Genomic DNA, 21,052 nt, shown 5'->3' with positions numbered 1-21,052 from the left:
ACTGTTAGTTCAGGGTAAACAAAGTGATTTGGAATTCAGTATTGGTAGTAATCAATAACGAAACCACTCATAAATTGATTCTGTAATGTGAGAAAAGTTGCTTAAAATTTTCTAACAGGTTAACTAGTCAACTATTTTGTAATAAATATTACTGATAGAAATTATCAATCCTCCAAATCCCTTCAATTGGCTAAAGTGCATATAATTAAATTTGTTACAAATAATAAAATGAAGACTTAGTAGCACTGAAAATATCAATAGAGACCTGAGAAATATTGGTGTTAGTAGTAGCCTGGAGAAGCTAAGGTTAGGAAAAATTTTTATTGTAAAATTTGTGCAGAAAATATTCAGTATCTATAAAATAATTTCAATAACATGGACATAAAAAAGAAAATTAAGCCACTGAATAGAAAATAGTAATGGGATTAAAATGTCTTAATAGAGTATATTCCAAAAAATTTTTGTTCTATGAAAATTCACCAGTGTTAGTATAATTTTTATTAAAATATTTTCATTTATATACATTGAACCACAATACTTGCTGTCTGAAGCTTTTCTGGTAAAAATTGCAAGATAAAAATGTCCTTATTCTTACAGTTTGCTTTTTTTGCTGCCTCCCCACTTGAACGAAGGTCTAATCCTCAGATACCAGTTCCTAACCTGATTCCTGTCAGAAAGCCTTGTGACTTTGCCTAGACTCCTAATCTCTGTTTCAGTTTATTTCTCCTTAAAATAGAAATGATACTATTTGCATTGTCAATTTCCCAAGATTATTTTGGCAGTCAAATGAGACAATATGTGCAAGTCTTTTGTAAGCCATCAAGTCCATACCACTGTATGATATTATATTATTACTAATTAGAAAAAGAGGACAACACATAGAGCAACACTAATATTAAATTTTCTATCCAGGAATCTAGCAAGAGTATTATTTCAAATTCCACAGTATTGGGCGTTTCTAATTTATGGATGTTTTTATACTCAATGATTTCATGCTGAAATTTCTGTACATTTTTCTCTGTCAACGCACCCCCATGCCTTACATTCCTGTGTTTTTTATGCTGTTATACTTTTCTCCATAGCATTTATTATTATCTGACATACTAGAGATTTACCTATGTGTTTATCTTTTGGACTATAAGCTTTAATGGCAGGAATTCTACCTGTTTATTGTTGGATAACCACCACCTACAACAGTCCCTAGTCCCTAGCATGTATTAGATACTCAGTATTTGTTAAATGAATGAAAAATTTTAAATGCAGTCACATTATTCTGAAATCCATCCTAAGTGGCTCTTGGTACACAAACCATGACAAAAGAACTTCTCCCTGCATCTTCTCTTCTCCCCCAGTCAAGAACAGATCTGTGGTGATGTTTGCCTTTGTTATTTTTTTCTTGTGGTTCATTTTTAAATAATTCCAGCCTTGTTTCCCTCAGTCTTACTTCAGAGGCTGGTATCAGAGGGTAAATGCCCAATTCCATGCTGCAGAATTATTTATTTATATACCATTATGCCCAAGCTAATATTTACATTCCTGGAAGTACACAAAATTTCTTGTATATATTTCAGAAAAAAATAATTATTAAACATTTACCGAAGTTTTTATGTTTTTTTAAAGGATAGTTGCTAACTGAATTAAATAAATAAGGTAAAAAATTGGCCAGTATCAAAGAAGATAGTTTTGATAGGGCAATGTATCTTAGATGGGCATTTGACTTTAAACTATGGCTTTTAACTCTTTCAGCCCTGACATTGCCTTTTGTAATAAACAGTGTTTTATAATATCCACATGAAATTTATGGTTAATAGAAATTACCTACATGTGTAATTTCAAAAATATCATTATAGGGGCGCCTGGGTGGCTCAGTCGGGTAAGCGTCTGACTTCGGCTCAGGTCATGATCTCATGGTTCGTGAGTTCGAGCCCTGTGTCGGGCTCTGTGCTGACAGCTCGGAGCTTGGAGCTGCTTCAGAGTCTGTGTCCCCCTCTCTCTCTGCCCCACCCCTGCTTGTGCTCTGTCTCTCTCTGTCTTTCAAAAATGAATAAACACACAAAAAAAATTTTTTTTAAATATTATTATAAATGCCCTAATTGAAATATAAAGGAGAAACAAAATAATTCACAAAAATAATATGTTTCTACATCTGTCATGTTTCAACATGAAGATGCTCTGGCATACTACACTAGAAAACATAAGGAAATAGACTTATAGCATTAAGGTGAATTCAGAGCTACAAGTGCAAACTGATGGAAATTTATTCAGTGGCATTACTAATGCCATTAACTATTTCTCTTCCGTGCTCAGCACTTACCAGCAGCTAACATACTACAAAATATTTTTTTTCTTGCTTTTTTTCTGTATTTTGCTCCCCTTCCCTGATCTACCCAACCAACATAAATTAGACTATAATGCTTTTTCTCTGATTTTTCTCTGATCAGAGAGTGCTTCTACACTTAATGCCGAGAGTGGTATGGCAGATGATTAGCAGTATATAACCACCTGTTGGATAAGATTTGAAGAGGCTGTGATGCTAGGAGATTGCTATTTTGGTCAAAATTGGGTTGGTCATTTGTACATACATATTTTTGTTAGAAGCTTACGTTGGTCATGATCATCTTTATTAGAATCTTTACTTAAAGACTTTTAAGTCTGTTGACATTAATCCAAACTGTTCCCTAGAATTTTACCATCAATAATAGAATACAGAACCTTTAAACTGAAGGGCATTTTTGTTAGTAGCTTGGCATGTTTAAAGATTCTAGACATTATATAGCAAAATGAATGTATTCACATATTCCCTAGGAAGTATTGGTTTACCATTGTTCCAGTAAATTGTAATTAATAAATCTTGAAATTAAAATATTGGTAATTTTCTCCCTCGTTATTGTTTACAGAGTGCCAAAGAAGAATTAATTAGGTGGGAAGAAGGTAAAAAATGGCAAACCAAAATAGAAGGAATTAGAAACAAGTTAAAAGAGAAAGAGGGGGAAGTGTATATTCTAACAAAGCAGTTAAATACTTTGAAGGATCTTTTTGCCAAGTGAGTTTAAATTTAACCCTAGTTAATTATTTGTGAAGTCTTTAATTGATCTGGAAGTTACATAGTTTTATTGTATTTGATAGTACATATTTGATGTTATATTTGAGAAATTTCATAGTTTTAATTATGATTTATTATCTGTGATTCACTTTATTTTCTTTAAAATGTGTTTAAAATTATTTTAACAATTTGTAAATGGAGTTTCCTACAATTTTGAAGTGTTAGCTCATAGCAAATACAGCAAGATCTAGTTTTTGGGTTTTTTTTATGATGTTGTTTAATTAGTAGTAAGCTTCAGTTTAATAAATTGAACAAGTAAAACAGTGAATTTTATATTTTCATGATGCTATATTGAATCCCACAGGGCTGACAAAGAGAAACTTACTTTGCAGAGGAAACTAAAAACAACTGGCATTACTGTTGATCAGGTTATGGGAGTGCGAGCTTTGGAGTCAGAAAAAGAGTTGGAAGAATTGAAAAGGAGAAATCTTGACTTAGAAAATGACATATCATATATGAGGTAAGCTGTTATGTGAAAATGTGGGACCTATTACAATGAAGAAATACTGGCTGACCCAAAAAAACTGATGTAATGAATGTGTATTATTTAGGCTTGGGTTCTGTTCTCTTTTCCCGTGGGAATTAAGATAGGTTCTTTGTATGCCACGTAATTTGGATTGTATTCTTGAACTTCTGAATATCATGTTGTGAAACTTTGGATCTTGGTTAAATTCTGTGGAAAATGTAGTATTTTTGTTTTCACAGGCAGGCAGTCTTGGATAGGTTCAGGCCCCGAGTTCCCACCTGCTTTTTATGGGCTGTGGTTCTAATATCAGTTTTGTTTTCAAAGCCTAATTTATAGTCTCTTTGGTTCCGTCCTGCCTGTGCACCTCCCTGTTGGAAGTCTGGTATACGGGCTGCCTTCCATCCATTAGTTCAGTTCTGTGAGTCGTTGCTACTGTAAGATCAGATTCATACACACACAGCTCAACGTTGAGGCCAGAAGTTCATGAACGACATTATAGGATCCCTTTCTTGAGTTCCTCCCTTTCTGCCATCTCCCTGACACTGTCTGTTTCCCCAGGGCTCCCCCTTTTCGTATTTCAGATGAAATCTGGGGCTCTGGTTACCCTGTTCTACTGTTTACTTTAGCAATTTTGTGTATGTCTGGAGCCAAGCAATAGGAGGGCAGAAAGGGGAATGGGGAGGGAGGGGGCTACTTCCCATCTACCCCTTTAGTAATCACAACTCTACCAATTTCCTAAATATTTTGACTCCTGTGGGTTCCCATGCAGCCTATGCAACCAGTAGCATGGGATTGCTTGAGGGTTGGAGTACGAGAGAACAGAGAGAACAAAAAAATATTGGGGGGGTGAGATTTTGTCTTGGAGAGTATCATAAGTGCCCTCTCTCCTTGCTGGAGCTAGAACTCTAAGGCTTCCCTGGAGCTTCCTCCCTCAGTGCTAACACTCACCTTCAGGTTTCAAGCAGTGTTGTGTTCAGCCCAAGACACACTAGAAGCAATGGAAAGGTAAATTGCTGCTGTTTGCTGCGACTTCAGATTCTGGTATACTGTCCCACTCTGTAAAATATTTACTTTTCAGAGTTCTCAAATAGCTGTTCCATGCATTTGGGAGAGACAAGATTGGGTGTGTTTACTCCACTCTACCTAGAACCAGACCCCCTCCCTGCCCCCAGTGTCATTTCTTTAGCAAAGCTTTTGAAATTGGTTTCATCATCTCTTTCCAAGCTATGTCTTCTGATAAAATCATGTCTTAACACCCAAAACTGTAATTTTCTGCTTTATTCATTTCTTCTTAGATGAACTTAGATTAGTTTTACAAAATTTGTTACTTCTTCTTCTAAGTACTTACAAGCAGCCCAGAATCATATTAATGATTATTTTCTAAGTGTGGTACCTGCCTGTTATATTTGGACATGGGGATACTTACTGTTCTTAATTTTTTTTTAATATGAAATTTGTCACATTGGTTTCCATGTTCTTAAATTTATCATATGTTTTTCCTCTCCATTGATCTTCAAAAATTACCATTAGTGTTTCTTTATTAATGCCTGTGATCATGTCTGTATTAATGTAATATGAACTTCTTTAAAGAAGTACCCATGAGTTTCTAGCCTACATTCGATTCCCTTTTTTTCTAAGTCATTGTTTCTTAAATCCTTCAGAATTTTCCTTGATGCAGAAGAAAAAAGTGATTAAGAATTCTTTCTTGCAACATCTATTTTGTAGTTACTGTCTGATCCCAGTAGTGGCTCCTTCTCTTCTTTGTTTTTCTTGATCTAAACATGTGTTCAAAACAATGTTAAACCCTTTTTTTCTCCTTTGCAGTTTTCACAGGATCAAATATTTTCGTTTTGAAACCTAATACTTTTAGAGGTTTAATTTGTTTTTTCTAATAATGTGAACCTGTATGGGCTGAAATAATTGGAGATGATTTGATAGAAGAGATTGAACTGGCCTTCTGTCTCAGTTCAACTGTGAATTTCTAAATTTTATGAATCAAATCTAGATATTAAAGGGAGGAAGGACATTCCAAGAAAGCAGAACCCTAGCAGAGACATGGTGGCAGGGGTGAAACTTTCATGTTGGGTAAGGGCAGATTTTTTTGCCTTACTAAAGGTGGACTCCTGGACAATTAGGTTGAATAGGTATAGTGGGACCAGATTATGAAGGGCCTTAGGCGACACATGTGAGACTTGGACTAACAGATTGTTATCTGGCACCACTAAGAGCCTTTTTTATATTGTTGAGCTTTTTGAGAAGTATGTCATGAAATTATTATATAGTGTTTTAAAAATAGTATTTTGATTCATCTTACACAATTCCAAATAAATAGATGCATGTTCTTTAAAGATGTTAATGTATTTCTATAAATCTAAATACACTTGTTAACTCATAATTCAAAAGAGCCCTGCAGTGAATCCTCTGTAATATATATGTAATTAGACTATATAATTAGACTATATATATAATATATATATGTAATATATATATAATTAGACTATAAATAGTCATGTCCTAATTTTTATAAAATTTACAAGTTTTATAGAAATTAAAATAAATACAATGTTAACAAATACATTATATATTTTCTTTTCTGTATTTTAATACAATAAAGCTGTGGAAAGTTGGTGTTTGAATAGTAAAGAGTCTCTTGTTTTTTATCATAGAACCCGTCAAGCTCTTCCTCGAGATTCTGTCATAGAAGATTTACATTTACAAAATAGATACCTCCAAGAAAAACTACATGTTTTAGAAAAACAGTTTTCAAAGGATGCATATTCTAGACCTTCAGTAAGTGTACATCTTTTTATTTTTCTGTTTTTAATAAAAGTGATATAAACTTTTACCTTTATCTGGCCCAAAACCTTAAGCTTCTTCTTCTTAATATTAATGTACTAAATCCAACTTTTATTTTTGCCAGGTACTGATGTATATTAACTTCTTTAATCCTTCTTACATAAGTAGACCTAAGATTCTTAGACTTTGCATAAAACTGTATTCCAGAGATTTTAAAGAAGTTATTATTTTGAGTTTTGCTGTGGCAAGAACATACAATTAAGTAAATTAGAAAAATACAGCATTGTTTCCATTCAAACGTGTGATACATTTCTAGTTTTCCTTTATAAAAAAATCATTAATGTAGAATTGTTTGTTGTATATTACCTTAAAGCAATAGTGTGTATATTTTTGTTATTTTTTTCTTCTTTTCATGTTTCTTCTCTTTCTTCTGCTTCAAGCAGAATCTGTTATGTGACACAACTACGCTTTCTACCCTTGCTACCAGTGTTAATAAATATAGGCATAATATTTATCACAAAAAGAGCACTTTCCACAAGAATAAAAAAAAACCCATAATGGTGTTCAGAATTAAAAATGGGAAGGAAATAGATGCCAGTAACAACTTACATCATCAGGTACCTAAAAGTATTCTACGGCATTACAGTAATGAAGAAAGACACACAACAGAAGATATTGTAGATTCTGCGGAGTTAAATAAATCTGAGGCAAGACCAAAAAATAAATCAAGTCCGTTTAGGTCAACTAATGGTACCATGGCAGATGTTAAGTCCAATTTTGAAAATGAACCAGATCCTGAAATTGAGAAAATTAATCAAGACTATCATGAAAATAATAAACAGGAACATGAAAACAAGGAAGAGAATGAGCTAGGCAAGAATGTGAAAGGAAAGGGACACACAGCTGAAGATGTGAGTCATGACCACCACATGGATCCAGAAGGATCTGCCGGAGAAGACCGTGATTGTGCCACAGTTGCTGCTGCACTGACTGAGAGTGCTGAGGAGGAAGCACAGGCAAATTCTGAAACCGATGTACCAGTCCAGCCAAGAAATGAAGTGTCCCAGGTTTGAGTCCATGGCAGTCCTGTGTTTGTTTCTTATAGCAAGTGGTATACAGTATGTGGTGCAAATGGAAATCAATTGCGTAGGATTTGTAAAAAAATATTAACTATTCATGAAGTGTGTATTAACCTCTAATTGACGAGTTCCTATAAAAATTAATGGTTATGCATTTCTTATTGATTTTAGTACTCACTGTTTTACCACTGGTACTCACTTAAAAAGTGTTAGGTAACAGGATAACAAAACCAGGCTCTTTAGAGGTATGCATTTTGCCTTAGAAATTTCTAACTCAAGGTGCTCTGAAATCTCATCACAAACTTTTATTACAGTGAATAATATCAGTAAAAATGTGTTAGGATACTGTGTGACATTACTTGGTCATCTTTTTGCCACATATTTTATAACATACTTTGGTATAATGAATAAAGGGAGTTTGCATGTGTTGCTGTCTATGTTGTATTAGGCTCGATGCTGAGGTATAATTTTCACATATTTGCAGAGTATTGTTTCTGTTTTACATGGGAAGCTTCCAGCATGAGTATCATCTCTAGTGATGCAGAACCAGGATCTAAACACAGGTTTAACTTCACAGTTGATGATCTCTCCATGTACACACTACTTTTGGTCAGTTTACAATGCAGTACAGACTAAGACATGTTTGTCTCCACTTGAAATCAAATAGAATATATCTTTTTTTTTCCCCTTATCCTTTCCACCTAGATATGCCAGTCACCTAAGTCCTAAACACATCAATAAAAACAAACATTTAAATCTTAAGAGAAAATGGGGGGGGGGGGGCGGGGGCGGTGCCTGGGTGGCTCAGTTGGTTAAGCATCCGACTCTTGATTTCTGCTTAGGTCATGATCTCATGTTTCATGGGATCGAGCCCTGCATCAGGCTCCACACTAATAGTGTGGAGCCTGTTTGGGATTCTCTCTCTCCCTCTCTCTCTGCCCCTCCCCCACTCTCTCAAAATAAATAAACATTTAAAAAAATAAAAATAAAGGTTAAGAAAACATGGATGAAAGTGACTTCTTATTTCATATCTTTATCCAAGTTCATAATGCTTCTCTTTGTTCCCTTGATAATAAGTAACTGTAAAATTGAGGCTCCCACTGTGTGTTTCTTAACTCCCATCCACTAAGAATTTGGTTTCTAGCACTGTATTCCTTTCAACAGGATTCCTCTTCCATAAAAGAATTGGAAATCTCATAAAATTCATTATGCAAGAATTTTACTTATATTACTTTTACACAATACAGAGTTTCATTAGAATTTGTTTTCCAGAAATTGGACGATTTCAACTAATACTTTTTGTTTTTTGAGAATTGTGGGGAAAAAACGATCTGTATGTACTTACATAATTGCATCCATGTTTTAGGAGAATGTGTTAAAAAAAAATCCTCATGTGAGATCATCAGATAGAATTACTCTCTTCTGTGGTTGATAATTAGCAAATATTATGTCTGTCAATCAGTGGTACCCATAAGTGTTTATCACTTGTTAAATCGCTACCACAGACAGAAGAGATGAAGTGAGGGTGACAGAAGAGCTCAGGGACAGGGCATTCATTACAGATTTCCATGTCTGAAGAGGCCTTAAAAATTACCCCATCTTGTGCCTTCATTTGTAAGATGCAGAAACTGAGGACCTTGCAGGTGGCATGCTTTGCCTAGTGTTAGCCTAATAGTAGCAGAATCAGAATGGATACTTGGGTTATTTGACAGAGAATGAGCATAAGCAAGGACATATTCCTGTGGTACAGACATTAACAAATATGTCTGTCTTTTGCACACAAAGAGATGCACACACATTCCTTTGAACAAAGACAAGTCAGGTTGGACACAGGCAGTGTTTCTGCCAGGGTTCTGCGCCCTCAGGTCAGAATCAAATAGCCTAGAATTTCTTTACTTTTCTATATTCTATGTTTTAATGTCTTTAATTTCTTTTGCTTTTATTACCCAAGGGTAAATATATCGGAATATAAAGTATTTAACCTACTGCTAATTTAAAAGCTATTATAGAGCCATGGATATATTTGTATAACATTGCATTTTTTAAACTATAATGTCTTTGGAGTTATTGACTTGATAGCCCATCAAACCACAGAGAGAGAATGGGATGGGGGAGGAAAAACTAAAGCTATGCTGAGTACTTGCACAAAATGTTTCATATGATGCTCATAACAATCATAGGAGGTGGGTGGTTTTCTACCCCCTTTATAGAAAAAAGGAAATCAAGCACATATTTCTCTTTCAAATGACCTGTAGTTTAGAATGAGAAGGAAGAATGAACATAAATAATAGCCCAAGGTAGATTCGTGCCAAAAGAAATGCAATATAGTGTTACTGGATATCAGAGGAGGAAGTTATTACTTGCACTTAAGGAACGAAGAAGAGCTTTCTGAAAGAGGAAAGAATTAAGGCACTTCTTTTTGGAGGCTCGTGTGTTAGTTTGCTAGGGCTATTGTAACAAAGCACCACAGATTTGGTGACCTGACAAATTTATTCTCACAGTTCTGGAAGCCATGAGTCCAAAATCAAGGTATTGGCAGGGTTGATGACTCCTTTAACCTGTGAGGGAAGAATCTATTCCAGGCCATTCTCCTTGGCTTGTAGATGGCCAGTTGTGCCCTCTTTACATTATCTTCTTTCTATGCATATCTCTGTATCAAAATTTCCCTTTTTCATAAGAACACTACTCATACCGGGTTAGGGCCAACCCTAATGACCCTAACTTGAGTACCTCTGGAAAAGCCCTATATCCAAACAAGGTCACATTCTGAGGTACTGGGATTAGGACTTCAACGTATGAATTTTGGGGTGGGGTAGGATTTAGGGCATAATATAAACCATAACAAATAATAGTCATATTTTACTTTTGGACAGGAAAAATTAGCACAAATTAGTCTTAGAAGAGCATATACATGTTGACATTATACGTGTGGATGTTTTTAAGACATACTTCACTGTGCTTTCTATATTAAACTGTATTACCTTTTCTCCTGCAATTTTTATATTCTGACTTCTTTAGGGTCATTTTTTTTTAGAGTTCTCTAATTTTTCATATTTTTTGAGGGAAAGTGTACCATTTTAGGTTTTCTTATCCAATATGTCCTATATAACTTTTATTACTAAAATTTAAAAATATTCCTAACTTTATTTTCCTGAAGACTTCAGGAATAGAGTCAGATGAACACTGTCAAAGAGAACAAGAGCTTCAGAGGGAAAACTTAAAGCTGTCATCTGAAAATATTGAACTAAAATTTCAGCTTGAACAAGCAAATAAAGATTTGCCAAGATTAAAGGTAAATTTAATGTTCTTTAGTTAAGAAATCTAATACCTGAAAACCTTTTCTCCCTCTTTGTATTAGTTTATGAAGATGCCAGAAACTCATATTCATAAAATATTATGGTAGTGGTATGTTTTCTACATTTGTTCATGTAACAATTATTTATTGAAAGCCTACTTTGTTGTCAGGTACTCTTCTAGGTGCTGGGAAACAGCAATCAAAATATTTCTTGCACACATAGAATTTATATTCTAGTGGGAAAGGCTGATAATAAGTAATATGCAGTATGTCCGCTGATGTTAAGTTGATGTTAAGTGGTAAGGAGAAAAGCATGGTTGGTGTGAAAGGTGTGTGTGGTGGGGGGAGGGTTGGTTGGGACTGTATGGAATTGCTATTTAAATTAGGGTAATAGGAGAAGGCTTTCTTTTTTTTTATAAATTTTTTTTTTCAACGTTTTTTATTTATTTTTTGGGACAGAGAGAGACAGAGCATGAACAGGGGAGGGTCAGAGAGAGAGGGAGACACAGAATCGGAAACAGGCTCCAGGCTCCAAGCCATCAGCCCAGAGCCTGACGCGGGGCTTGAACTCACGGACTGAGAGATCGTGACCTGGCTGAAGTCGGACGCTTAACCGACTGCGCCACCCAGGCGCCCCAAGGAGAAGAGAAGTCTTTCTTAATAAAATATTTTATCAGAGAGCTAGGGCAGGAGGTTAGGAAGTGGGTCATACAAATACTGGAAAGAGAGTTCCAGACAACAGAAATAGCAAGTTCAAAGTCCTGAGGCCAAGTGGATGGTTGATATATTTCAAAAACAATTATCACTCTTAATTAGGATATTTCTTTAAAAAAATTAAGTAAGTCTTTAAGCTTAAAAAATTAGGATAATTATCTCTTTTAGGAATTTTGATGTTTATAAGAAGTTTATCTTTGGTTTTCCAAATCTCATCCTATTTATGGGAATCTCTTTTTCTTTTTGCTGGCTAATTGTTTCAGTTCTGTTTTCTAACCTGGAATATTAGCAGTCTGTTAATTCCACTGGTAATGATATAATTAAGTTATGTCCTGCTTCTAGAACACTTATTTTTACATTATTAGAACCCATACTATTAGATCAGCTGTTTCTCTCTACCATCTGGATAAGGATCTATATATGTCATTTATGGGGTGGTTAAAATCAGAGTTCTAAAACTGGAAGGGTGCCTGGGTGGCTCAGTTAAGTGTCCTACTCTTGATTTTGGCTCAGGTCATGATCTCACGGTTTGTGAGTTTGAGCCCCGCGTGGGTTCTGCACTGACCACGGGGAGCCTGCTTGGGATTCTTTCTCTCCCTTTCTCTCTGCCTCTCCTCCACTTGCATGCACATGCACATACACTCACTCTCAGAATAAATAAACATTTACAAAAAATAAACTACATTTATATAAAGGCAGTAATGTGGAAAATATTTCTTGAAATTTACGTATAAAATATTCTTGTATCACTGCCCTTAAATATATGTCTTAGTTCAAAGTCCTTATTGCTGTAGAGACCTTGTTCAATTAGGCTATATAGTTGAAGAAATTGATAGTTCAAATGAATTGTTTTCCTTTCCTTTTCAGTGGCTATAGCTATGTTAAACTGTTATGTGTTTGCTTTAATCTTTCAGAATCAAGTAAGAGATTTGAAGGAAATGTGTGAATTTCTTAAGAAAGAAAAAGCAGAAGTTGAGCGGAAACTTGGCCATGTTAGAGGGGTGAGTGTGTGAGAATATGCCATATATTTGTGTTGATTTCAGCAGTGATAAGCTGGAAATGAAAAACAAAAAAAGTTTGGATTCATCAAAACAGTAGTGATATACCTTTACTTACCTGTAGTCTTGGTTTTTATTCTGCAGATCTACAATGTAAAACATCATTAAGCTTTTCTTTGTGTTTCAAATTAATGTATTTTAACATTAACAAGCTGTAACATGTCACATATAACAAGCATTTTATTTCAACTGGACACCACATCATCTTTTTTCATTGCATTTCCCTTCACACCTTGAAAACCTTTAACTTCTAGGAATCTTCCTTCTGTTCATTAAGGTAACTACTCACTGCTCCTTGGTCCAATTCTAACATTTTGTGACTATTTGTTTTATGATTTCCATGGCAACTTCTTAGTATAATGCTCTGTAAATGTTTCCTAGGTTTTTTTATTCATATGTTTTTCTTCTAATGTTATTTTGTATTCATTTTTTACAATGAATAAATGCTGTTTTTGAGGCCCAGGCCAAAGATTTAAACCCCTGTTGTTTTCATGTTAGCAAGGGGCACAGATAGAAGCAATCAATTTAAAAACTTATTCAAGTAATAACATTAAATATGTGACAGATTTGGTGAAAATACTGAGTTGTTATTAGAAAAAAGTATTCAGAACAAATATCTAGCTTGACAGCAACATTCATTTCATAAATAAAAACCTGGGGGTACCTGGGTGGCTCAGTTGGTTAGGAATCCGACTTCCACTCAGGCCATGATCTCACAATTTATGAGTTTGAGCCCCCTGTCGGGCTCTGTGCTGACAGCTCAGAGCCTGGAGCCTGCTTCAGATTCTGTGTCTCCCTCTCTATCTGCCCCTCCCCTGCTCATGCTCGCTCTCTCTCTCTCTCTCTCTCTCTCTCTCTCTCTCTTCTCCCAAAAGTAAACAAACATTAATAATTTTTTAAATGGGTTAATTTGATTTTTAATTATGATAGTATGTATTAAAATTATGTATTATAAGGTTATTCATTATATAGTGTGAATACTGACTAAAATGCAAAAACAATAAGCAGATTATTTTACTCAACTCTTAAACTATTTTATTTTAAAGCATAAGCAGTTGAACTTCCTAATTGGTGACCTATCTCTGTTGATAACTCTACACTAGGTTTTTTTAATTGCAGATGTCTCTTGTATTTATACTGGACAGAAACTGAATTTCTTAATCATGGCCATTGTTAGAAAATCACCTCTATTCTGCAATTCAAATTTGGTAACTCATGAGCTCTTTAATGACACAACTCTTCTTTTGTGGGTTTTTTTTTTTTTTTTCCCCCATGTAAAAAGAATTCTGGTATACTGGAAAGAACATTAGCTAAATCGAGTATTTAGGTTCTTAGCTTTATTCATTTGGAACAGACATCAAATTTAGAGTATTTAAGCTGTTACTCATTAGCTACATGACTAGGAATATCATATTCTCTGAGTCTTGATTTGCTTGTATGTAAAGTAAGAATTATAATTCCTATTGCATAGGGTTATTGTAATGATAAATTGAATACAAGTTTTGGCTTCAAATGTTAGGAATCAGAAATGAATGTAATAATGAGTGTGTTATGTTGTTGGTGTTTGATATCATACTCTTTCAGATATTTGATTGAATAAAAAGTTAATTTATTCTTTTGTAGGCTGGTAGAAGTGGAAAGACAATTCCAGAACTAGAAAAAACCATTGGTTTAATGAAAAAAGTAGTTGAAAAAGTCCAAAGGGAAAATGAACAGTTGAAAAAAGCATCAGGAGTACTGACCAGTGAAAAAATGGCTAATATTGAGCTGGAAAATGAAAAGTTGAAGGTAACATATTGTCAAGTTGGCTAAAATACAGCATATACAGTGTGCTCTTGTTTTGTGGTAGATTCCCATGATTCATCGCTTACACAACACCCAGTGCTTATCCCCACAAGTGCCTTCCTCAGTGCTCATCACCCATTTTCCCCTCTCCCCCTCTTCCCCCTCCCATCAACCGTTTGTTCTCTGTATTTAAGAGTCTCTTATGGTTTGCCTCCCTCCCTCTCTGTAACTATTTTTTTACTTCCCTTCCACCATGGTCTTCTGTTAAGTTTCTCAATGTGATAATTTGCATGGAATGTTTTCACCATTATAATTTCCATTTTCTTTTAAATTTTTTAAATGTTTATTCATTCTTCGGGGGGGGGGGGGGGGTGGGGGAGAGAGAGCAGGAGAGGGGCTGAGAGGGAGGAAGACCCAGAATCCAAAGCAGGCTCCAGGCTCTGAGCTGTCAGCACAGAGCCCGACGCGGGGCTTGAACTCACAGACCCCGAGATCATGACCTGAGCCGAAGTCAGACGCCCAGCTGACTGAGCCACTCAGGCACCCCAACATAATTTCCATGTTTTAAAGAAAATTTTTAAATATATTCCTGCTATTTAAAACGGTTTTAAGAGATGCAGTAACTGTTTTACATATACAGAAAAACCTGTCGGAGACAAGGCCAAGAGAAATTAGAGTAGCTCCACTTGGGCATTTTATTATTTCAAGACCAATGGTTCTCACTCTGGCATTCTCACTCACTAGTGTCTATTTTCAAATATGCAGGTGCCTAAGCCCCCAAGCCTGACATTGATTAGATTCTTTTGGGGTGGGTCCTACCATAGGTGTTGTGATTTTAAGTCATCAGCTCGTTCTAATGTGTAGCCAAGGTTGGGAACCTCTGCTCTAGATGACCAGTATGAAAGGGAAAACTTTAATTCTATCAAAAATAATCTCTAAAACTGTTATGGATTAAGTTTTACGAGTTTATAGGATCGTCTTTTATTTCCTTGTTCCGATAATGTATAATTTATCTTTTACTAGGCTGAATTAGAAAAACTTAAAGTTCATCTTGGACGTCAGTTGAGCATGCACTATGAATCCAAGACCAAAGGCACAGAGAAAATTGTTGCGGAAAATGAAAGACTTCGTAAAGAACTTAAAAAAGTATGACTTTCTTTACTGATTATAATTACTTTTTTATCTTAAGTAATATATCTTTGAAAAAGTGAATGAAAAATTTGATGAGAATGTCTATTCAAAGTAGATATTCAGAGACTTAGGAATTGTATCTTTTTGGCTGCCATCCTTTCACTATGAGGAACATTGAAAATACAAAAATTAAGAAGCAGTATAATGTAGAAGCCACATGTCTGGGAGTCAAATCCTAGCTCTATTACTAACTGGCTGTGGAAACAAGGACAAGCTACCAGCCCCCCTCTAATGCTCAATTTCCTCGTCTATGAAGTTGGGAATCATAAATATCTCTTTCACAGAGCTGCTGTGGGACTTAAGTGAGTTAATATTTGTGTACATGGCCTAGAACAATGATTGGTATAGAGTAAGGAATATATGAAACGGTTATGTTAAATAGTAAGATCCCTTTCTATTTCTATTTAAGTCGTGAAATATATTCCTTGCCCCAGACAACTAGGTGTTATTATTTATATGGATGATTCAGTGAATAAACTGAAATTGAGATTTTTAAACTGGTGACAATAGTATCTGAATATATTGTGAGGCCATAGTGGTAGTGTGCTTTGCATGGATGTTTACTAGTGGAAATAATTTATGGTACTTACACATAGTTTGTGCTCATAGCTAGGTCTCTCAAATAGTCGTCAAAACAAAACCTCTTTTAAGTGTGTTAAGACATTATCCCATTATTCTATAAATACTATGACAAATGTAAAGTAACCAAACAAAACGACAAATTTATTGTTTTTAATTTTTTTAATGTTTTTTGTTTTATTTTGAGAGAGAGAGAGAGAGAGAGAGAGAGAGAGAGAAAGCACGAGTGGGGGAGGAGCCAAGAGCGAGGGAGACACAGAATCTGAAGCAGGTCCAGGCTCTGAGCCATCAGCCCAGAGCCTGATTTGGGGCTCAACTCACAAAACACGAGATCATGACCTGAGCCAAAGTCGATGCTTAACTGACTGAGCCACACAGACACACCAAAAATGACAAACTTAAAGCAACTGCTAGAGTAAAATACTTGCAAATGTATTTTTTTAATGTTTATTTATTTATTGTGAGAAAGAGTACGGGTGCATGAGTGCGGGAGGGGCAGAGAGAGAGAGGGAGAGAGAATCACAAGCAGGCTTTGCACTGAAAGTGGGGCTCGATCTTAACAAATCGTGAGCTCGTGACCTGAGCCAAAATCAAGAGTTGGACGCTTAAGTGACTGAGCTACCCCATGTGCCCACAAATGTATTTTTCTAACCTGGTTTACATCATCTGTTGTTCTAATTATTATGATCATACTGCTGTTTTAGAGTAAAGGAAACATTGGATTTTTATTAGAATTTTAATCAGCGTTTAGAGCTCCAGGTTACTTTTGTTTTCTAATTTGTGGTGGTAATTTTGAATATATTGTATCTATGAGAACAGTATTGTTTTGTCATCATGTACTAATTAGCCTTTAATGATAGGAGACTGAAGCTGCAGAGAAATTGCGGATAGCTAAGAATAATTTAGAGATATTAAATGAGAAGATGACAGTTCAACTAGAAGAGACTGGCAAGAGATTACAGTTGGCAGAAAGTAGAGGTCCACAGCTTGAAGGTGCTGACAGCAAGAGCTGGAAATCAATTGTTGTTACAAGGTAGGAACAAATAATTTATCATTTGCACAAAGTTTAATCAGTTCCAATGCTGCCTTTATTGTTTCAAAAGAATAGGACACTACTCTGATTAATTTAGTTCTTTCCTGATGAACTATTTGGTTGTTTGCTTTAATAGGATACTTTTGGCAGTGCTAGGACAGAAAAAAAAAGTGTTTGTTTCTTCCTTCAAACATTTAATGAATGTGGGTGGCAGGATATGGACACACCGGGGCTGGGGCTGGGCTGAGGGTGTTGGAGCTGGGTCCTTGGTTCCTAACACAGTACTGAGAGCGCTCAGAATCCTGCTTCCCAGTTCTCTCTTAACTCTGTGAGAAGGCTAGTGCGAGGGGGTAAAAGGAAATAATGTGTGATAGGTATCAGGGAAAAGGGGTCTCTTTTGTCTGCTTGGACCCCAGCTGAGGTGCTCAACCACCGACTCTATCCAGTAGACTTCTTGGTTGGTCCTTTATTTCCTTCTACAATCACACGTAGACTCAGAAGGGATTTTGAGTTACTTTGAGATTTTTTAAGCAGATAATATACTCAGTACATACTACATGCCACACATTCTGCTTCACGTTAGATGTATCTCTAAAAGGCCGACTTTGTCTGGTTCCTGTGGAACCAGGTGGTTTCCATGACTTTGGAATACCTAATTCTCACTGTGGCCTTAAATAAATTACATCTCTTCTGTGAGTTCAAGTTTTGTTGTTGTTTTTTTGATCTATAGAGATGGTCGTCTGTCTTTCCTTTTCTGAAAAGGGCTCTGTGAAGCTACAGAAAAGATTATTAATGTGAAAACGGTTTATAAGCATTTGAGAGGGGTGATATTTAACCATAATTGAAGAGGACTTTGCCTTATACATAATTTGTGTGTTTTTAATCTGTGCACTGTACAGGTAACTGAGCACTGGGTAAGGCCTTCAGTAAACTCCTGAAAAAGTTATGTAAATTATGTAGAATCCACTTGACAGAGTGAAGGCTAATCCTGTCTGATCCTTGACCTCAAGAACCTCCCTAAACTCAAAAGAAAAAAAAACAAAACTTGTTAAGATCTGCAGCTGGGATTATACACCCACCTCAGTGAAGTGTTTAGAGATCTCTTCTGGGACCCTTGACACATTAGATCTCTCCCATGCTGCAGTCTTCATAGATGTTCTATTTACTCAACAGACCAATGACATCTGTTGTCATCAGTCCTTATACTGACTGCTAAGACAGGCCGGGTGATGCCGCAGCTATTATATATGGGGTGATCAGAGAAGATTGGGTGGCACTTGAGCAGAGAATCGAATGAAGTGAAGGAGTAAGCTTCTGGTATTTCATCCCTTCAGTGGAGTCTGTCAGATTAAGAACACTCTTTTCTGATCACGGTTTCTCAGATTTATCAAAAACTATTTGAGGGGCGCCTGGGTGGCTCAGTCGGTTAAGCGTCTGACTTTGGCTCAGGTCATGATCTCACAGTTAGTGAGTTCAAGCCCCGCGTCGGGCTCTGGGCTGACAGCTCAGAGCCTGGAGCTTGCTTCGGATTCTGTGTCTCGTTCTCTCTGCCCCTCCCAACTTGTGCTCTGTCTCTCAAAAATAAATAAATGTAAAGAACAAAAACAAAACCATTTGAATGTATTGAAATAATAATTTCTGTTCCTTGTAATGTCCTTACCTGATTTTGTTGGCAAAGCATTCTTTTTCTTTTCTGTGGGAAACTTTGAATATTATAAGCATTGTCTCCCTTTAAGGTGGTATATGTTTTTAAAATCATTTTGGCTCAATGTTTTAAAATTTCCTTTTGGAGTCTAGATTTTTTTTAAATTATTGGTCATTTCTTTAAAGGTTACAGATCTATTCAGATTGTCATGTACCATTTTCTCACCCATGCTTTTGCATATTTTTCCTCTCCCAATAGTGTCCTTTTGGTTTTGCTCTACCTGGGTACCTTTTTTTGTATGCTTCTATGCAGGTATACATAATGTATGTATGAACTGCTTAGTTTGTGATCTTTATTTCTGAGACTACCCTGTAATACCGAATTTGATAATCTGATGAATTGCACTATTTTTTGGTTTGTCACTGAAAAAAAAAAAAACTAATTGTAATCTTTTTGCTAGTGATCAAACAGGCTCCATCCTTGTTTATAACCTTGGGAAACCCCAAAATCCTCTATTTTAATTGGCTTGTTAATTAGGGGTACTTATCCCTTGTTGTCACCTAATGCTAAGTAAATATGCAGCAGTAAAAGATTTGAATAGAAGAAGCAGGGTAAGATACTCTGTTATTTTTAGTGCAATGACTTGAACTGGCTTTTAAATCAATGAATTATTTCCATGTCTACACTATTTTTTCTTTACTTTTAGAATGTATGAAACCAAGCTGAAAGAACTGGAAACTGACATTGCCAAAAAAACGCAAAACCTTACTGATCTTAAACAGCTTGTAAAACAAGCAACAGAGAGGGAACAAAAAGCTAAGAAATACACTGAAGACCTGGAGCAACAAGCAAGTAATTTTTCTTTCCGAGAAAATAATGCATTTCATCTCAAGCCACTTCTTGGCATTATCTTATGTATATAAAAATGAACTCTTGGGGCAACTGGGTGGCTCAGTTGGTTAAGTGCCTGACTTCACCTCAGGTCATGGTCTTGCAGTTCGTGAATTCAAGCCCTGCGTAGAGCTTCTGCTGTCGGCGCAGAGCCCGGCTTCAGATCCTCTGTTCCCCCTTCTCCCTGCCCCTCACCTGCTCAAGCTCTCTCAAAAATAAGCATTTAAAAAAAATTTTTTTTAATGGAACTCAATTCCTCCCCTAGAAGGCCCCTCTTAAGTGAATGGCACCACCATTCAACCATTTGTTTAAGCCAAAAACCTTAGATTATCAATTCCTTCTTTTGCACCCCATCTTTTTCATTAAATAACATCAGCTCTTATTTTCAAAATAGATCTCAAATTTGACGTCTCCACACCTCCAACACTGTCAGTCTAAGCTATTCTCTCACATGTGAACTGTTACAATTTCCTAACTGGCCTCCCTGCTTCCACTCTTGCCTTGTTTCGCTTTGTCCCTATTCCTGATCTCTTCTCCACATGGCTGAAGAGTCAGCCGTTTAAGTATAAAGAAAATCCTAGCACCCTGTCCTCAGAGTCTTCTGGTGGTTCCCCATTACCGCAGAATAAAATTCTAAAGTACTCTGCATAGCCTATAAGGACCTATGTGGTCCGGCATCTGGTTTCCTTTCTAGCCTCATCTTTGCTTTCCCTCATTCACACTGACCTTCGAGTCCTTTGAATTGGCCAAACTCAAGCTTTAGGATCTTGCACTTGTTTGCCTCTGTACCGAAATATTTTCATAGCCCCCTAGATCTCTGATAAAACAGAGGCTCCTCAGACCTTCCTTAGCCCTTCATCTACCTTCCATGGCTCTCCATCCTCTTACCCTGAGTTATTCTTCTTGATAGTCCTTCCTTCCTCTGGCACATTATTATATCCTCAGTGCCTGGGCAAGCAGTACTCAGTAATTATCGAATGATTAGTGAATGGAACACCATAGATAAGTGCTCATATGTGCTTTTGGAAAACCCCACATTCAAGATGCTTTACTGAAAATATGTATCGTTCTAAAACTCTAGTTCCATATCAAACTTTGCTCTCTTTTTATTGTGCCCAAAGATTGAGATTCTCAAACATGTTCCTGAAGGTGCTGAGACAGAGCAGAGCCTTCAACGGGCGCTTCAAGTTCTAAGGTACATTATCTGTTCATATGACTACCATTTAAGAAAAAAATCTTTTGATATAACCAGGTTTGCTATATCTAGAGATTAGGATTTTTCAAACTTGATGCCTAACAGGCTTATCAGTCTTATTTCATCCTTCTAATGCCAATTACTCTTTTACATAATAGATGCTGAAAAAAAACAAAACAGGGTCAACCAGATCCTAATTTGCCCAGAGGCAAATATTAATTA

At 36.0% G+C, this 21,052-nt stretch overlaps 1 protein-coding gene across 1 annotated transcript in view; it reads left to right on the top strand.

Moving 5' to 3' along the window:
- The window catches only part of CEP290 (centrosomal protein 290), a 91,407-nt gene that overhangs the window by 64,751 nt on the left and 5,604 nt on the right, over nucleotides 1-21,052 (top strand). Inside the window, 10 exon segments of the mRNA XM_042992851.1 lie at nucleotides 2,898-3,043; nucleotides 3,408-3,563; nucleotides 6,236-6,359; nucleotides 10,602-10,736; nucleotides 12,368-12,454; nucleotides 14,135-14,299; nucleotides 15,320-15,442; nucleotides 16,927-17,099; nucleotides 19,451-19,592; nucleotides 20,757-20,830. Of these exon segments, the coding sequence (XP_042848785.1) occupies nucleotides 2,898-3,043; nucleotides 3,408-3,563; nucleotides 6,236-6,359; nucleotides 10,602-10,736; nucleotides 12,368-12,454; nucleotides 14,135-14,299; nucleotides 15,320-15,442; nucleotides 16,927-17,099; nucleotides 19,451-19,592; nucleotides 20,757-20,830 (1,325 nt within the window).

Source organism: Panthera tigris, chromosome B4 (assembly GCF_018350195.1).
Source record: "Panthera tigris isolate Pti1 chromosome B4, P.tigris_Pti1_mat1.1, whole genome shotgun sequence".
NCBI lineage: Eukaryota > Metazoa > Chordata > Mammalia > Carnivora > Felidae > Panthera > Panthera tigris.
Note: the sequence above shows the minus strand (reverse complement) of the source record. Positions and strands in the feature narration are given on the sequence as shown.